Raw genomic sequence first — 17,338 nt, 5'->3', positions numbered from 1 at the left:
GACGTCCTCATCCCGGACTCTCAGCTGATGATAACCAGACCTTAGATCAATCTTGGAGTAGTAACACGACCCTTGCAACTGGTCGAATAAGCCGTCTATACGCGGAAGAGGATAACGGTTCTTCACCGTCACCTTGTTGAGTTCTCGGTAGTCTATACACATCCTGAAGGTACCGTCCTTCTTTTTCACAAATAACACTGGAGCTCCCCAAGGCGAAGAGCTTGGACGAATAAAGCCCTTTTCCAAGAGCTCTTGTAGCTGCTTTGACAGTTCTTCCAGTTCGGTTGGAGCTAAATGATACGGTGCTCGAGCTATGGGTGCTGCTCCTGGAGCGAGCTCGATTTGAAATTCGACCTGACGATGAGGCGGTAGATCAGGTAAATCTTCAGGAAACACCTGAGGAAAGTCGCGTACAACTGGATGGTCTTCCAACTTCTTTTCTTTCGTGATGCGTCAGTAACGAGAGCCAAAATTGCGGTGTGACCCTTCCGCAAACATTTTTGAGCCTTCAAGAAAGAGGTGATGCCAACCACAGCACCACTCTTGTCGCCTTGAACTTCGAGAGGTTCTTGGCCAGAACAAGGAATGCGAACAATCTTTTCATTGCATAGGATTTCTGCTTGCTGTTGCTGCTGGCGATTCTGATTTGCAGGACGTGGGCTCCTGAATCCTTAGCTTCATGGCCCATCTTGAGGCACCTCTGGTAACGTCCCTCGTTGCACTAACCACTGTGGTGTCCGTTGCATTTGTTACACATTGGGTGAATTCCCCTATATCCACCCTGCCCCTGACCACCAGAAGTTGGCTGACTCGGGCTCTGGTGATCACTATTCCTGCGCTGCTGCTGTGATTGAGACTGAACGGTAGCGGAACCCTTGCTGGAATACCCATCCCATTTCCGCTTGTCGTCACTAGGAGTAGCGGGAGTAGCAGAAGTGGTAGCGGTAGTAATAGCGCTGATACAACTAGGCAGCCTGTTCTGTTCCACTGCCCGATCCGTGAGGCGATGAGCAAGACGCTGAATGTCTTGGATATTGTCGAGGTTAGCCGATGTAGCATGGCTCTGAATCTCTAAGGCTAGACCCTTGAGGTACAATTCGATACGCTTGCTTGGAGGGTCCACCATGGTTGGACACAAGATGGCCAGTTCGTTCGGCCGTTTCGTATAAGCTTCAATTTCTGACCCCGTCATCTTCAAATGGTAAAGCTCCACTTCCAACTTGTGGATGTCATCACGCGTGCAGTATTCCCTTTTAATGCTTTCTTTGAATTCGTTCCAGGGGGTGGCGTTAGCAGCTGCCAACCCTAGTATCCGTACTTGCGCGTTCCACCAGGTTAGCGCGATTTCTTCCAAAGTACCAGTGGCGTACTTGACCCTGCGAGCCTCAGGGCATTCACACATCTCGAATACTGACTCGAGCTTCCCAAACCAATGGAGTAGTCCCACTGCTCCTTCTGTGCCACTGAATGTGCTTGGTCGACAGTCCATGAAGTTCTTGAATGTGCAGACAGGTTGCTGTGCGTTCTGACCCGTTGCGCGAGAAAGATAGGTCAAGGTTAAGCGCGAGAGTTGGGTCACGAGAGTAGGATCTAACATCCTAGGATAGGTTTGGAATAGCAGGTTATACCTCCTGCTTGTGCGGCTGCAAGTGCCGCAGCAACTTGTTCGTTAATGAGAGCCACTGGGCTTGAGTCATGTTAACACGTCTAGACATGATCTTCATAGCAAATGTAACGTAAGTGAGAATGGTTCGCGAGTAGTGCGATGACAGAAGAGTGTAAGCACATAGGTGTTCTCAAGCAATAACAAGTAATGAGCAAGGAAACCTAAGAATACTACGAGCAAAGGGCTATGTAATTCTAGCAAGTAGGCAATAAACATAAACCTTATTACCTAGGATGTTGAGTCTTGCACGTGGAGCGAAGCGTCGTTGTGGATCGTTGAGAGCACTGTTCTGGTTATAGTCTGGTTTTAATAAAAACGTTTTCCCCTATTAAAACCAAGTTCTCTATAACCAATGGCTCTGATACCAATCTGTCACACCCCCAAAATCCACCTGCGGAGTATCACCGCTTGGGAGCGTGACTGACCAGGATCAAGCCACCAATCATATAGAACAACATATATATAATAAAAGTAATTGTTTAGCGGAAGCGTATAATCAAAACCCAACATAATTAAGTACGAAATGTCATAAGTGTTTAATAAGGTAATCACGATCCAAGCCCACAACGACCAGCTCCTCCATGTGCAAGCTCCATGTATCTAACGACCTGCAAGGCATGTAACAGAGGATCAACAACTAGTTGAGCGAGTTCACAGAAAGTAAATGCGTAATAGTAAGTTTGTATGTAACATGTGGCTCTACTGGGCCGATAGTACGTTCTATTGGTGAGGGCTTCCCATGTTGTATAACCACTAGACTATTCGTAACCATAAGTATCCTTCACAACCGAGGATAGTAGTAAGTATAAATACACGTAGGTTTTACGTGAGTATCCTTCACAACCGAGGATAGTAATAAGTATAAGTACACGTAGGTTTTACGTGAGTATCCTTCACAACCGAGGATAGTAGTAAGTATAAGTCTACATAGATTGTAAGTATGTGTCCTGCACAACCGAGGACAGTGAATAGCATAAGTATGTGTCCTGCACAACCGAGGACAGTGAGTAGCATAAGTATGTGTCCTGCACAACCGAGGACAGTGAGTAGCATAAGTATATGTCCTGCACAACCAAGGACAGTGAGTAGCATAAGTATATGTCCTGCACAACCGAGGACAGTGAGTAGCATAAGTATATGTCCTGCACAACCGAGGACAGTGAATAGCTTAAGTATGTGTCCTGCACAACCGAGGACAATGGTATGGTAGTCTAGTAACAGTGTAAGTACAGTTCTATTAAATCTCAATCCTTCAATCCCAATTCCCGTGCCCTGGGAATCCCATGCCTTAGTAAGAGCGTGAACTCACCTTGGTTTGCTCGGTATGCTAACTATATGCTCACGAATAATCAATCACGTCCTATAATATGCATGTATATTACATCAGTTGTATGTCGTTTATATCACGAAGTGTTTAAGCAATCAACGCCATGTTGCACATAACAGTTAATTCACGTTCATCAAATAATGCATCATACGACAGAGTAATTCAGAACCATTAGGGTTACCGCACACACATTGGGCCTATATACACGGTTAACACAACTCAGTCACATACCACATACCAGACATACAGAACCGAACTCACAGTTAAGCACTTAACAGTTCACAGGTAAATCTCTTAACGAAACTCGGGCCAACACTATCACAAGCAAAAGCTCGGATATTATTACCCCTTTGAAATTCGGGCCCTATTGCAAGAAACTCGGACAACTAATCACCATGAAACTCGGACATGGTATGCATATGTAAAAGTCGGACCTAAGCTACATCAGAAAAGTCAGACATTATCTCACATGTATTTACAAAGAATTCGGACCCCTTGCGTTCTTTATACAAACTTCGGACATATCACCTATGATATAAAGCTCGGACCTTTATACAATTCATTCAAAATTCACACATATAAATAAACAAAAGTCGGGTATCAGTTTCACTTAACAAAATTCGGACTTAATCATTTCTTTAACAAAACTCGGACAAGGGTATTGTTACAATAAAGGTCGGATATGCTTTACATCTACATAAAGTCGGACAAAGGGGAGGCTACAAAACTTGGACATGCATGATTATAAACCTCGGACCGCTACAACTTCCAAAACTTCGGACTTCATGTAATTCTTTACAAATACTCGATCAAACCAAATAATTACTATCAATTTATATCAGCCGTTTCATCACACAATGATCATAGTCGTTTCATCACCCAATGGTCAAACTACTAACATATAACATATGTGATATTATTCAATAACAATTAGTGGCACACTCATCACAACTAGGCCACTAACTAATGATGGTCCAATAGCACTTAGATTTCATTTTACTTGTCAGCCATGAATTCTCAAAACAATTGAATGGATAATTTGGTCCAATCAAAGTTGATATGCATATGATGTTTTCATTTGGATTGTCGGCCATGTTATTGTTTTATCAATTGTTTGTGTCTCATACTTATGAATCATCATTCACAAATTTTTACACATCGCAATTATTCAATATCACAGTGATTTCATTAACCACCATGCATCCTAATCGTGCACAACATCCATACTATTACATAGCCATCAAGTTCAAATACTCCAACCCACAGTAAACCGCATACAATTGAAAGTAATCAACGAAATCAGAATAATTATAATCACTAACCAATTATTGTTGGGGGTATACTAGAACAAAAAGTAAAGAAGCTTCGCCCAGAATGATGCTGATGTCGATCAGATAGTGCTAGGGTTTGTGTTCTTTGAGTGAAATACAAATAAATGTGATTGTGCCCATCCTCCAGTATTTACGCAAGGTATTAACACATAAGGGGGTTTTGGGGTCGGCTTGGTTTGGGCTTACTATACATGGGCCGGACTAACAATAATAAGAGGGGTGTGGCCTTAGGCCCAAGTGTATAGCGCGGGTTTGAGGTGCGGCCCTTTAACGTTACTCATACACATATAACATCCAGCATAATCGGTTCCTAAACTTTCATATCAACCAAATGTATCAACCAAATGTAACCATACTTCCAATTATTCATAAATCGCACACAATTAAAACCAAATAATTATTTAAACGGTTCATTCCTTCAGCACACACATGTTAAACAATCATCTCGAATTATAATCTAGTGTACAGTTACAAGTCAAACAATCAAACAACTAAACAGTCAACGCGCAATTAATGCGAATATGGAATCGTGGAACTCGAGTTGTCACATTATCCCCAACTTGATAGAAATTTCGTCCCGAAATTTAGCATGCGGTTACTGAGGAAGCTAGGTAAGTTATATCGTTTACTGATTTTCCTGGGGTGTCACAGTTAACGTAAAAAACCGGCGCGTAAAACGTAAAAAACCGGCGCGTAAAACGTAAAAAAAAGTTAACGTAAAAAACCGGCGCGTAAAACGTAAAAACTTAAAAAACCGGCACGTAAAACATAGAAAACCGACGCGTAAAACGTAAAAAACCGGGGCAAAAAACGTAAAAAACCGACGCGTAAAACGTAAATAACGTTAACGTAAAAAACCGGGGCGTAAATCGTAAAAACGACGCGTTTAAAAAACGACGCGTGAAAAAACCGGACGAAAAAACGGCACGTCAAAAAACAAGGTGTGAAAAGGCCGGGCGTAAAAATCTTAAAAATTAAAAAAATTATAATAAAAATTTGATTTCAAAAAATTGTTTTACAAAAAAAATCTGTTTATAAATAAAAAATAATTAAGTCAAAAAACTAATTAATGAATAGGACAAAAAAGGTAATTTAAAATTAGTATATATAAAAAGACAAAATAGAGTGATTTTACTTAAATACCCTTTTAGATTATAATATTAAAGACATAATAAGACAGAAAGTGGTTACCATGGTTCTTACAATTAGAGGTGGTTTTTATTTTAGCGATCCCATATATATATATATATATATATATATATATATATATATATATATATATATATTATATAGGCTAATGCTAGACAAAAAAACCTTAAAAATTTTAAGAAACTCAAAGTTCCCGACTTTTTTTTTTTTTTTTGAAAAAAATAACACATGTAATATACATGTTTTTAAGAGTTTTGCGCAAAAAAAAAAAAAAAAACAAAACAAAAAAGCGCCGAGTACTTTTTTTTAAAAAAAATAAACAAGTTCCAGCAACTTCGGTGACTAACATGTGTTAGACAAAAAATGCTGAAAGTTGCTGAAATTTGTTTTTTTTTTTAAAAACCCTTCGGCGCTTTTTTGATTTTTTTGGCCCAAAACTCTTTAAAACATGTATATTACATGTGTTATTTTTTTGAAAAAAAAAAAAAAAAGTCGGGAGCTTTGAGTTTCCCGGGTTTCTTAAATTTTTAGGGTTTTCTATATAGCCCAACCATATATATATATATATATATATATATATGTATGTATATGTATATGTATATGTATATGTATATATATAGGGTAGAGTTTATGCGAGAACAACCTTTATTGCGAGAACCACGAGAACTAATTTGAACAAAACAAAATAAACCCACTACACCACACCACACAAAACGTAAAATAATTGATATAAAAAAAAAAGAAAAAAAACGTCTAGGGTTTATTCGATAGAAAGTGTAAAGTACATATAAAAAAAAAGAAAAAAAAAACATTACATATCCTAGCTACAAGCTTAGGCCAAAGCCCACAATAATCTAATAAACTAAACTTACTTTGTTATGGTAACGTATATTTTGCTTCTTTTAAACTTATTTTAACTCAATGGTTAAATTGGGTAAATCAGAAAACAAGGTATTTACTGTTAGAACCCACAAATATATATGAGGTTTAATAAATTACATGGATGTTTAATTAAATATAATTAGTATTTATCGTAGTTATATATAGTTTAAATATTTCGTAATTTGTGAGTTCTTTTAAATAATGGATTCTATGCTTTTAAAAGATACTGTAACAACAAAAATATATTAATAGTTTTTACACATATTTCATAAAAGTTTAATAAAGTGGTTACTAAATCGTTTACAAAAGTTGACAATAAAATTTATGAAGTTCTAAAAAATTTAGTAAATCTGAAGATTTAATGAACTTTCAACATGATTTCCAGGTATGTATGTATAGATTTGATGTGCCAATTATTATCTGAAAACATTAGTATTTTACGATTATCACCAAGTCATCAAACTATATTGGAAGAGAGTGAAAACGTACAAATATATGTTTATTTCAATATAATAATTTTTCTATCATTTCAATTCTTTTAACACAATACAACCTCGTATATAATATAGTATTCTTATTCCTTTATAGCGATTCTTCCTCACACCCTTGTATATATATAGCCTCCGTTGCCACAGACTACTTTTCATGTAGTGAAATAATATATTACTTTAAACGATGAAGACAATTATAAAATGCTGTGCACGTTTTAAGGGTGCAATATTTGCATGCCAGGGACATGCCTTCATCTTACTCTTATCTCCTTCGTCCACCGAACCCACTTTCGCGTTGGCAGTTGAAGTAGACTGCAGCCACAGGCGATCCAAGGTTGTAGAGCTCCGCAAAGTCTTTTGTGTTGAAGTTTTGACGCCACCCTGGAGCGTACACAGTTTGTCGACCCAACTGTCGAAACAACACGAAAACCATACGGTGAATTCCCATCGATGGCCTTGGACTCTCGTAGCACACGACTTCTTGCCCTATAGTCAGTTTATAATTATCGAATTAGACGTGTGTAAACAAGAAAACTAAGTGACCAATGCCACACTATGTTAGCTATTTGCTAAGATATTTTTCCTTTTGCTTTTGGGCAGAAAAGATTCTCAGAATACTTTTAAGAAGCGAATGCCTTTACAAAATTCCTATATTGTCTATTGCATAATGCCTATAGTTTTCACTTTACATGCATGGACGGACCATCATAATTTCTTTATATCTTATAATAATAATAAAATTATTAAAGAACGACTCCACTTTGTAACTTGTTTGAATGTGAAATGAAAAACGAAACTTACCAAAACGTGCTCCTGTTGTTGCGGGAATATCAGTCACCAACCTACAGAGAATAAAGTGTTAGAAAGACCAAAAGATTACACCCACTAGAATCAACATAAAATATGAGATATGAGTTACACATATTCTGACTATCCAGAAGAATATTTTACATTTTAAAAGTACAAGAGATATCTTTAGAGATGAACTTTTTACAATAAACAAATGTAAGCTACTTTCAATCATGTCGAATTAAACCATAAATATTTACGAAAAAAAGTTATATTATTTCGGACATAAATATTTACGAAAAAAGTTATATTATTTCGGATTCATGTTACTTAAAGATTAACCTATCTTTGATTTACTTCTGTTTCATTTAAAATTAACTATTAAGAAGAAATAATATTAATATTAAGTTGTACAGAAGAAAAGCTAGAATGCAAAAGGTGTAATTGTAAATGCGAAAAAAAAAAAAAAAAAACTAGTTCACCAATGAGCATGAAGAATGAAGAGAGAAGTGAGAACCTTGTATATCGAAGCTTACTTTTTTTATGTGGTAGCTAGTTAAAGCCATGAAAACAACTTATGTATCCCTGAACTTTTTTGCTTTTTGTTTGTCGTATGAGATGCATTATATTTTTCAAGAATTTACAGGAATCTTAAAAGTTGAAACCTTTTAAATTTAGGAAAAAACTCAAATCTATGTTGTTTTCAATAGGTTCATGGTATAAAGTGCACAAGTGATAGTGACTTGAAGAATGAACTGGGAACCTTGTATATCGAAACTTGAGTATTTTGTGTATGTTGTAGCCAATTGAAAGCCATGAAAACTATTTGTATGTATCTAAACATTTATTCCTTTCAATGTGCGATCATAACGTTTTACCTTTTTTAATTCTAGTCTCTCCAAAAAGTGATTCCTGATTTCTGTTTTTGCCATATTACATTTCAAAATACGCATTCTATGTTACACGATTTGTCCTGAATTTTCCAAAACCCTACTTGGATTCGACGGTTTATTTAAAATTTATAAATTCATTGTAAAGAAGAACTTACCAATGCAAGTATTCCCTAAGGTTAGGGTCACTTGGACTTGGAGCATCAGGATCCACCATTACCTACAAACAATGTAACTAAACTCGTTTAGTTTCGAAAGCAATTTTAAAACGCTAAAGAAGGTCACAAGAAACCGACGTACTAGAGTGTGAAAAGCACGCAGGTCGTCGCCTCCAATATCAACCCGAGGTTGGTTCACAACTTGAGAGGGTTTTAGCTCGCACCCGTTGCTAACTTCCCTATCGTTATACGAGACAGTAAGGTTCATCGACCTGGTGAAACTATCAAGAACATCTCCTATCACACGTCCAACCACCAACGGGTCCCGTTCCCTCGGCATCCTACAACAAAGGGATTTCTTTTCTCAAGTTCTATGTGATGGGGTTTGTTCTTTCAAGTATGAAGGTTCGTGTACTGGTTTGTATGGAAACATATTGTAGGCCTTGGTATTTATAGAGGTTTTGAAGATTGGAACCATTGTACAGCTTAGCTCACAAACAAAGATATTCTCTTTGAGATGTATGAAAGATAGACCACTGGCGAAGGCAGAGTGATTGAAGGAATCTTGGACGACGTGTGCTATCACAACGAAAATATCAAGTCCAAAGTTGTAGTGCATAAGCTTTCTCCAAAGGTGAAAAGGTAATTTGAATAGCTATATGCATCATTGTCACTTCTTATGGGATTGAATTTATTCATCTTAGAAGATAAACAACTACATTCAGTTGTTTTTTTCTTTATTCTAGGTGGTTAAACAAAATAAGTGTTTTTAAGAGGTTTTTATGAACATTTTCGTTAAAAACGGCGGATGGTTAATCATGCATCATGTGGTGACGTTGATAGCTGAAAGACACGTGGATACATGCATCAATAAGTCTCTGTCCTGATTGTTTGAGTGTTATTTGTCTTAGGTCCAAGGCTTGATACAAACTACAATCGAGCCTGGGGTCTCACCAGAAGCAACATCTCTATTCCTACTGGCTAGATGTAACGTTGTGTACATCTACCCTCCTCAGACCCTACCTTAGCTTTACTATTGGTGAAATTTAGTGAGTATGATGATGATGATGATTATAAATATTTTCGTTATTAGAAAGTTCAAATATCTGATATTCGTGTGGCATGCGAACAATTCGAGTATGCTGAAATGGCTAAACTGAAAATAATAAATAAATAAATAAATAAATAAATAAATAAAAATAAAAAAAATAAACGAGTTTGCTACTGGGACTATAAGACATTATGACTTGTTGAGCTTGACCTAGCAAACTTCGCATAAACCAAAACAAATTTAGAAACGTGCTTTGTACTTTATAAATTTATAATTTTATTGGAACTCCTAGAAATCGAAAATTTACCTTTAAACTAAAACTCAATCTTTCTGGTTGCTGGAACTCATGAAATCGAAAATATTACCTTTTGTAAACTAAAATCACTCTTTATGGTAAGAAGAAAAAAAAAAGGAAAGGTGGCAAAACATGGTTATGTCCAAATTTAATTTAGTCGTTTGAGATTACTTATAAATATTTTCCAGTTAATAAACACTCCTAAAATGGCATTAGATACAATCAAGAAAAGGTTACAGGAAAATACAAAGAGGTCATCAACCTATATACAAATTGAGGGCACTAATCTTGCCAAGAATCAAGGAGATAAATATGTCAAGTAACACTTTAAACTGGTGTGCACCCAACGACTTGGTAAGAACATCTGCAATATGTGTTTTTGTGTCGATCTGCATAGGTTGTATTTCTTTTGATTCTACTTGTTCTATAACGAAATGACAATCCATCTCAACGTGCTTCGTTTGTTCATGAAACACATGATTGTTAGCTATGTGGCAAGCTGCTTGATTGTCACAAAAGGGAGTTGTTGGGCCGATAGAAGGTGTACCAAGGAGGCTCAACAACCATCTCATCCACAAAATTTCACTAACTGCATTGACCATTGCTCTGTGTTCGGATTCAACCGATGATCGAGATACACCAGATTGCCTTTTGGATTTCCATAAAATTGGAGCTCCCCCTAGGAGTAGTAGATAACCAGTTCTTGACCTTCTTGTAATTAGGCAACCCAGCTAGTCAGAATCTCAATAAGCTATGAGGCCTAATCCTCCTTCCTTAGGAATCAAAATTCCTCGCCCAGGTGTGGCCTTCAGATATTTCGAAGAACCCTGTTGGTTGCCTTCATGTGGCTTTGTCTTGGATCACTAATGAATTGGCTCAAGACATTTACAGCGTAGGCAATATCGGGTCTTGTAACTTGTAAATAAGGAAGTTTTGCTATCAGTCTTCGGTATTGGTTAGAGCCCACTTTCGGTTCTTCATCATACTTCCCGAGCTTCAAATGTTTCTCCATAGAAAATGAACTTGGTCTGCAACCCATCATCCATGTTTCTTCAAGAATGTCAAGTATGTACTTTCTTTGACTTAACACCATGCCTTCCTTTGTTCTTGTAACTTCTATGCAAGAAAAAACTCCAATGGTCCAAGGTCTTTTATGCTAAATTTCCTGTCCAGGAAAGCTTTGGTGTCTTGCATTTTGTTTAAGCAGTTTCCCACGACAATAACATCATCTACATAAATTAGTGCAACAACGAAAACATTATTTTCTTTGAAAACGAACAAGGAGTGATCAGCTCCTGTTTATTTAAAACCAATATCTAGCAGGGAATGGGTAAACTTTTGGTACCAATGCTTTGACGCTTGTTTCAGCCCATAAAGTGATTTTATCCACATACAAACCACATTCATGTCTCGTTTCCCAAATCCTTTTGGTATCTTCATGTAAACGTCTTCGTGTGAATCTCCATGAAAGAAGGCGTTATTTACATCAAGTTGATGTATATGCCATCCCCGTTTGACAACAACCGTTAGAAAAGTCCGAACCGTGACCAACTTTGCAACTGGAGCAGAAATCTTGTGAAAATCTATCCCCTCCATCTACATGAAACCCTTTGCCACAAGATGGGCGTCGTACCTTTCCACGTCTCCTTTTGGCTTGTACTTTATTTTGTAGACCTACTTTAAATTGATTGCTCACTTTCCCTTTGGTAGTTCTTCTAACGTCCATGTTTCATTCTTCTCAAGTGCCTGAGTTTCACTTTGCATGGCTTCTCTCCATTTCAGTGCTTTTATCACATTACATATCGCGCTTTTAACACATTACATATCGTGGGGTTATCAAAACCACTTCGACAAAGACAAGACATGACATTTTTAGACAAGACATGACATTTTTATACAACGCACCACATCTTTTACACAAGACATGACATTTTATTTCAAGACATGACTTATTTTACACAATTTATTGTCATTTGGTTATTTATTTAACCATGTATTATTTCTTTTAAATCATTTGATTTTCATATTGATATTCATTTAATTTTCTAAAAGAAAACATTTTTACAAGGGTTCATAGCTACTTTTAGTTAAACATTTCTTTTAACAAATTAAAACCATGAATCCTCATCACAAAACATATGTTATTCACATGCATTTTTATGCTGACGTACCTATTTTCACATGTGTTTCAGGTGCTTATGTTTGACTTTGAGCATGCTTCACATAGGGCGGACTTAGGCCTTAGTGACTTTAAAACCAACAAGACAATTGTTGTGTATTAGTTGTATTCTCTGAAACAATGTATTCAATTAATTCAATAAAATCAAACTTTAAGTACCATGTGTTGTGAAACAATTTGTAACGTGACTCCCCAATGTTTCCGCCGCATGTCGTTGTTTAATACGCGATTAGGGTGTTACATGTAGTATATCAAACTATACTTTGGTTTAGGAAATAACAAAATCGGTAGTATATCAAACTATTCTTTGGTTAACAATATCACAATTGTAGTATATCAAACTTTACTTTGGTTTTGAAATAATAGAAAATAACCATTGTCGTGTAAAGCACTTCTTAGAAATCTCACTATGAACATAGTAAGATTCAAGGCTGTACTTCAAATATTCTACAATAATCTAACTATAAAGATAGGTAGATCCTATGAGGATTTAGTTTGTGTTCTCAATCATCGTGTCTTGCATAATAGGAATATTACACAAAAAGCACTTAGTAAACACATATATGTCATACATTTGAGAAAAAATTGATTACACATATGTATCACCCCAAAACATTTGAAAAACGTAAAAGTGGGGAACTATGTACTCACTTGGGATTGTGTATAAGTCTTGTATGAGTTTGTAAACAAAGCTCAAGGGATCAAGAGTTCATGTTTCGAAGTGGTTCATAGTGAATTGGATAACTACACGTTAGTGTCGAAACTTGAAAACGGGAGATCGGATAGAATGAAGTCTTATAACCCAAATGAGTGTTGGAACTCATATGACATGGCTTAGTAAACTTAACATTCTGATTTGGAAGTGATCCTAAGTGCTTTTGACCCATTATGACTCGTTAAGGTAGTTTACGCTACTTGAACGGGTCATTTGCGTAAATGTGTGATCAGATGGCCAAACATGTCCTATGATAAGTCTCAAATGCCAAAACATGTTTAATAAAGTTGTAACATCATTTTATATGTCAAAAAGTTGGTTACATATGCTTAAATGGATTTATGCGCAAAAAGGGCATTTTGGTCATTTTTAAAGAACATAAGAAAGACTTATCATAACACTAACCAAACGGCGTGCCCATAAGCTATAACCTTAGTAAGTTAATCCCTATATAACTATGCTCACAAATATGTGTTGGGTTAGATCCTAAGATCGACCAAACGGGTCGAATTCGAAAGTCAAAGCGATGGTCAAGACCGCTCGCTTACGACCCTAAATAAGCACTAAACTAGAAGTGTTGAGTTAGACACGTCAAAACATGTCTAACTAAGTTGTAAAACTGATTTGGTATCAAAACTAGATGTTTTGATACCCAAAAATAGTTCCATCATAAAATGCACATAATGTGCATTTTTGACCGACCTTTGACTTGTCACTTCGACAAGTAAACGTGGTAATCAGAAGATGCAATCGCTAGGGATTATAACCTTCGTGATTACGATCACGTTGTAGAGTTCAATTGAACTTTGACTTGACCAATTATGGTCAAAACCGAAAGTCAAATAGAAAGTCAACTATTTGACTTTTCGCTCAAAATAACCTAAAATAATGAACAAGACTAGGAAAGAACACTTACTTGTGTTATAGGATGGCAAGAATACTCAGTATGAGGCCTCCAATAGGAAGCAAACTCCAATTAGAGCAGATTAGAAGAAGAAGAAGAAGAAGAAGAAGAAGAAGAAGAAGAAGAAGAAGAATGAAATGAGCAAAGAACTAGGCTTGAAGTGGTTGCTGCAACACCCCGTGTTTTCAAAAGTCAAAGTCATAGTCAAGTTTGACTTTTTTAGTCTAATTTGTGTTTTTCTTTAGTTGTATTACGTGGAGTAAGTGTCGTAAAATCAAAGTAATTGAATGTTCATCAATGCGAAACACTATGCGACTCTAAATAGTAGGAAGTAACAATGTGATAAAGTTAATCAATCAATATTCAAGCTAGTCGAATCATCATCAAACTCGAAACTCGAATTGTGCAAACTTTGGTGTATTATACATGTGTGTGCCTTATGTGTTACTTGTGCGTGTCTACTTTATGTTATGTGTGGTAATCAATCGAATCGAAACCGAAACTCAATCGAACTCAATCAAAAGAAAACTATGATAATTAGAAATATAGATGCTTGTATGTTGATATAGTGGTTTGGAGTAAAAGTAATTTGGATAGGAAACTCTATCGTATTCGTACCATCTTCACTCGAGATCCAAATATAAGAAATCGTCGCACCGAACGCTCGAAACAGGCTGTTGATCGATCAGGCTTTCAGCCGATCGAACAGCCCAGCCGATCGGACAGACTGTCCGATCGGACAGGCGGTCCGATCGGGATGCCTGGCCGATCGGCCAGCCCTTTCCTCTTTTGGAAGCCTATAAATACCCCTGTCATTGTCATTCTTTTCACTTTTAGAAACTCTCTGACCGACCAGCTTGTGTTCTTCACTCTTTCTCAAATTTCTCTCAATCCCGGTATGATTTCGTCCTAAATCTTGTACTTTCTTGATCAATGCACACTCCTACACCTTTCTATCTTTCGAATCTTAACTTTTAACCGTGAAATCATCAAGATTCAAGTGTTCTAGGATGATGTCATCATGGTGTTCTTGAAGAACTTCATGTTTTGGCCTCAATCCACCAAGAATAACTTGGGTCTAGCCGATTTCCACATAAACAAACAAGGATCTGTTATAGATCTAAACATGTACACGGTGAAAAGGATTGAAAGATGGTTTTTCCAACTTTCTTTCAACTCTTTTACACTCAATGCCTTCAAACCGGTAGAAACGGAGCTTGAGCCAACTCACTAATCCTTCTAATAGTTGTGTGGTTCAAGATTCGGATTCTATCTACGAGGTTCACCGATTTCGGGTTAAACTTTAAACTCTGTTCCGAACCGTTCACCGGCCGGATTTGGGTGGTTCCTGTCCAAGCAGGAGAAACAAGTAAGAACGAGGGTTCTACGGTTCAACTCATTGTCAAAATACCTTGATATAACGACAAACAATTCAGAACAACCAAGTGTTAGACGAACAAGATGACCAGGTCAGGAAGCTGACCGATCGGTCTGACTGTCCGCACGGACAGTCCAGCCGATCGGACATGCCAGCCGATTGACCGGGCCAGCCGACCGGCTAACATGTGGCCCTACACCTTAACAGTTTCATGAAGTCTAGGATTGAACGAAGTGCTGTTCGATCTAACTAATGTTTGAATACACTACTCTTCGAATCATGAGATACTATGCTTCTACACTTAATCGATTTTCAACTTGTTCGAAGCAGTGGAATGCCAACTGATCGAAAATACCGTCTGATCAGGTGACACCCTGCTGAGAACTTGATTACTGAAGTACCTAACCGATCGGTTAAGCCGGCCGATCGAACGGACCGTTCGAACGATTGACCTGAAAGGTAAGGATACTTCAATGTTTTAAAATACTGCAACAAAAACCTCAAAAGTTCAAACCATCATACACAAACACATCCTACTCAAAGGAAGAAACAATCCACTCGAACAGCCCAGCCAATCGACTTACCGACCGACCGGACAGGCTGTCCAAACGGACTGCCAAACCGAACGAACAAGCCGTCCGATCGAACCTACCGTCCGATCGACCAGTCTGTTCGACCCATCAACACTTATATTCGTTTTACGCGTTACTCATCATTATACTATTGAACTATTCAGGCTAACCCTACTCTTAAGCGCTCCCTTCAATCCATCAACTGTTGTGAGTATACTCAAACCCTTTTTGCTTTAGCACTTTTGGGTGTTACGTACGTTACTTATCTAATTCACAATCGAACATACTACTTAATTATTTAAGCGCCAACCGTTCTGCATGTATTACGTGACTAAATGAATGCTTGTTGTTATGTTTACACGTGGAATGCTATCTACCTGCCTTAAGACGATAGTACTATAGTTTGGACTCAGCACCCGTTCACACGGGGGTTGTTAAGGACAATTACTTGCATGGATTACGGTGGTAATCATGTATTGCGAACTGCCTCGGGCAGTCAACCCGCAGTCAATGGTATCGATAGATCCATGTCGATAATTTACATGCTTCGTTTTCCTCTGTATACGTGCTGGTTATGCGTAAACTATTTCGAACTCTATATGCTATTATCAAACGTGTATGCTCACCTTTACATTATATGTATTGACTTTAGTTTAACGTATGTGACAGGCAATTAGGATGCTTATCTGCTAGGAATTAGAGCTTAGAATAAGCGTCTAGAGCATAGTTGTCTGTAGATCTTGCAGATCGAGTCTTTAGAAACATTAGAACAATATTTATATTATATTTGAACCTGAGTTGTCGGAATAGAATATTTGACTAGATGTTTATCTGTAATAATTTGTTTTACTATTTGGGATACGGTATGGGACGTGTTATTTAAACTGAATAGTAATGATAGTTGTTGTGGAAACTTCTGGACAATCTGTTTCGCTCAGTGCCATGCCCCGATGATTCCGCCATCGGTTGGGGTGTGACATATTTGTATCAGAGCCATAACTATAGGGAATTAGGCTAGACACGACCTAGTCTGGGTCGTTGTCTTAGAGACCTAGACTATAGTTAAGAACCAACAGACCAAGCTTATGTGCTATATCCTGCAATTCCTCGCGATCACTGCACTCGAATTTTTAAGTAGAATCGAGCGATTTAGTCGAGATTAGGTGTGAAAACCGCAAACTCTCAACTAAATTGCTTGGTCAATGCTGATTTTTATCAATTCATCAGTGATTTCTTCACATTTTTCAATAACGAACGAGGAGAATTATTCCAAATCAGGAGTGAAATCCACATTTTTATGAATAATCTCCTCTATTTTTACAACAAGGAAGAAGTTTCTAAGCTAGGGGTGAAACCCTAACCTTGGCAACTTATTCCGATTTTTATATCTCACCAAAGCCTCGACGGACTCCAACGACCTGAACTCACAAGTATGACCTAGGGGATACATGCTGAATGCCCAAGAATCGAGGCAGAAACACCATCCCGAAAGTCGAAATGTGACGACAAGTTTACTGTGAATAGTCGAACCGCTTTGGTTAGTCAATGTCTAATAGCCGCA

The 17,338-nt window shown here is 37.4% G+C and overlaps 1 protein-coding gene across 2 annotated transcripts; it reads right to left on the bottom strand.

Annotated features, from left to right (window-relative positions):
* Window positions 1-6,838: 6,838 nt before the first annotated feature.
* LOC110873663 (protein HEADING DATE 3A) lies at window positions 6,839-9,117 on the bottom strand. Of its 2 annotated transcripts, none has more exons than XM_022122654.2 (4): window positions 8,826-9,117; window positions 8,684-8,745; window positions 7,648-7,688; window positions 6,839-7,332 (listed from the first exon to the last, which is right to left on the bottom strand). In XM_022122654.2, exons 1-4 carry the CDS (start codon window positions 9,021-9,023, stop codon window positions 7,109-7,111), a joined length of 525 nt encoding a protein of 174 aa, XP_021978346.1. In that variant the 5' UTR covers window positions 9,024-9,117; the 3' UTR covers window positions 6,839-7,108. The 2 variants fall into 2 exon arrangements, with proteins under 2 accessions (XP_021978346.1, XP_035838754.1); XM_035982861.1 differs by having other exon boundaries at window positions 6,839-7,255.
* Between the last annotated feature and the right edge of the window lie 8,221 nt (window positions 9,118-17,338).

This window comes from Helianthus annuus, chromosome 14, assembly GCF_002127325.2.
Source record: "Helianthus annuus cultivar XRQ/B chromosome 14, HanXRQr2.0-SUNRISE, whole genome shotgun sequence".
Classification (NCBI taxonomy): Eukaryota; Viridiplantae; Streptophyta; class Magnoliopsida; order Asterales; family Asteraceae; genus Helianthus; species Helianthus annuus.
This window is presented reverse-complemented; position numbering and strand designations above follow the sequence as displayed.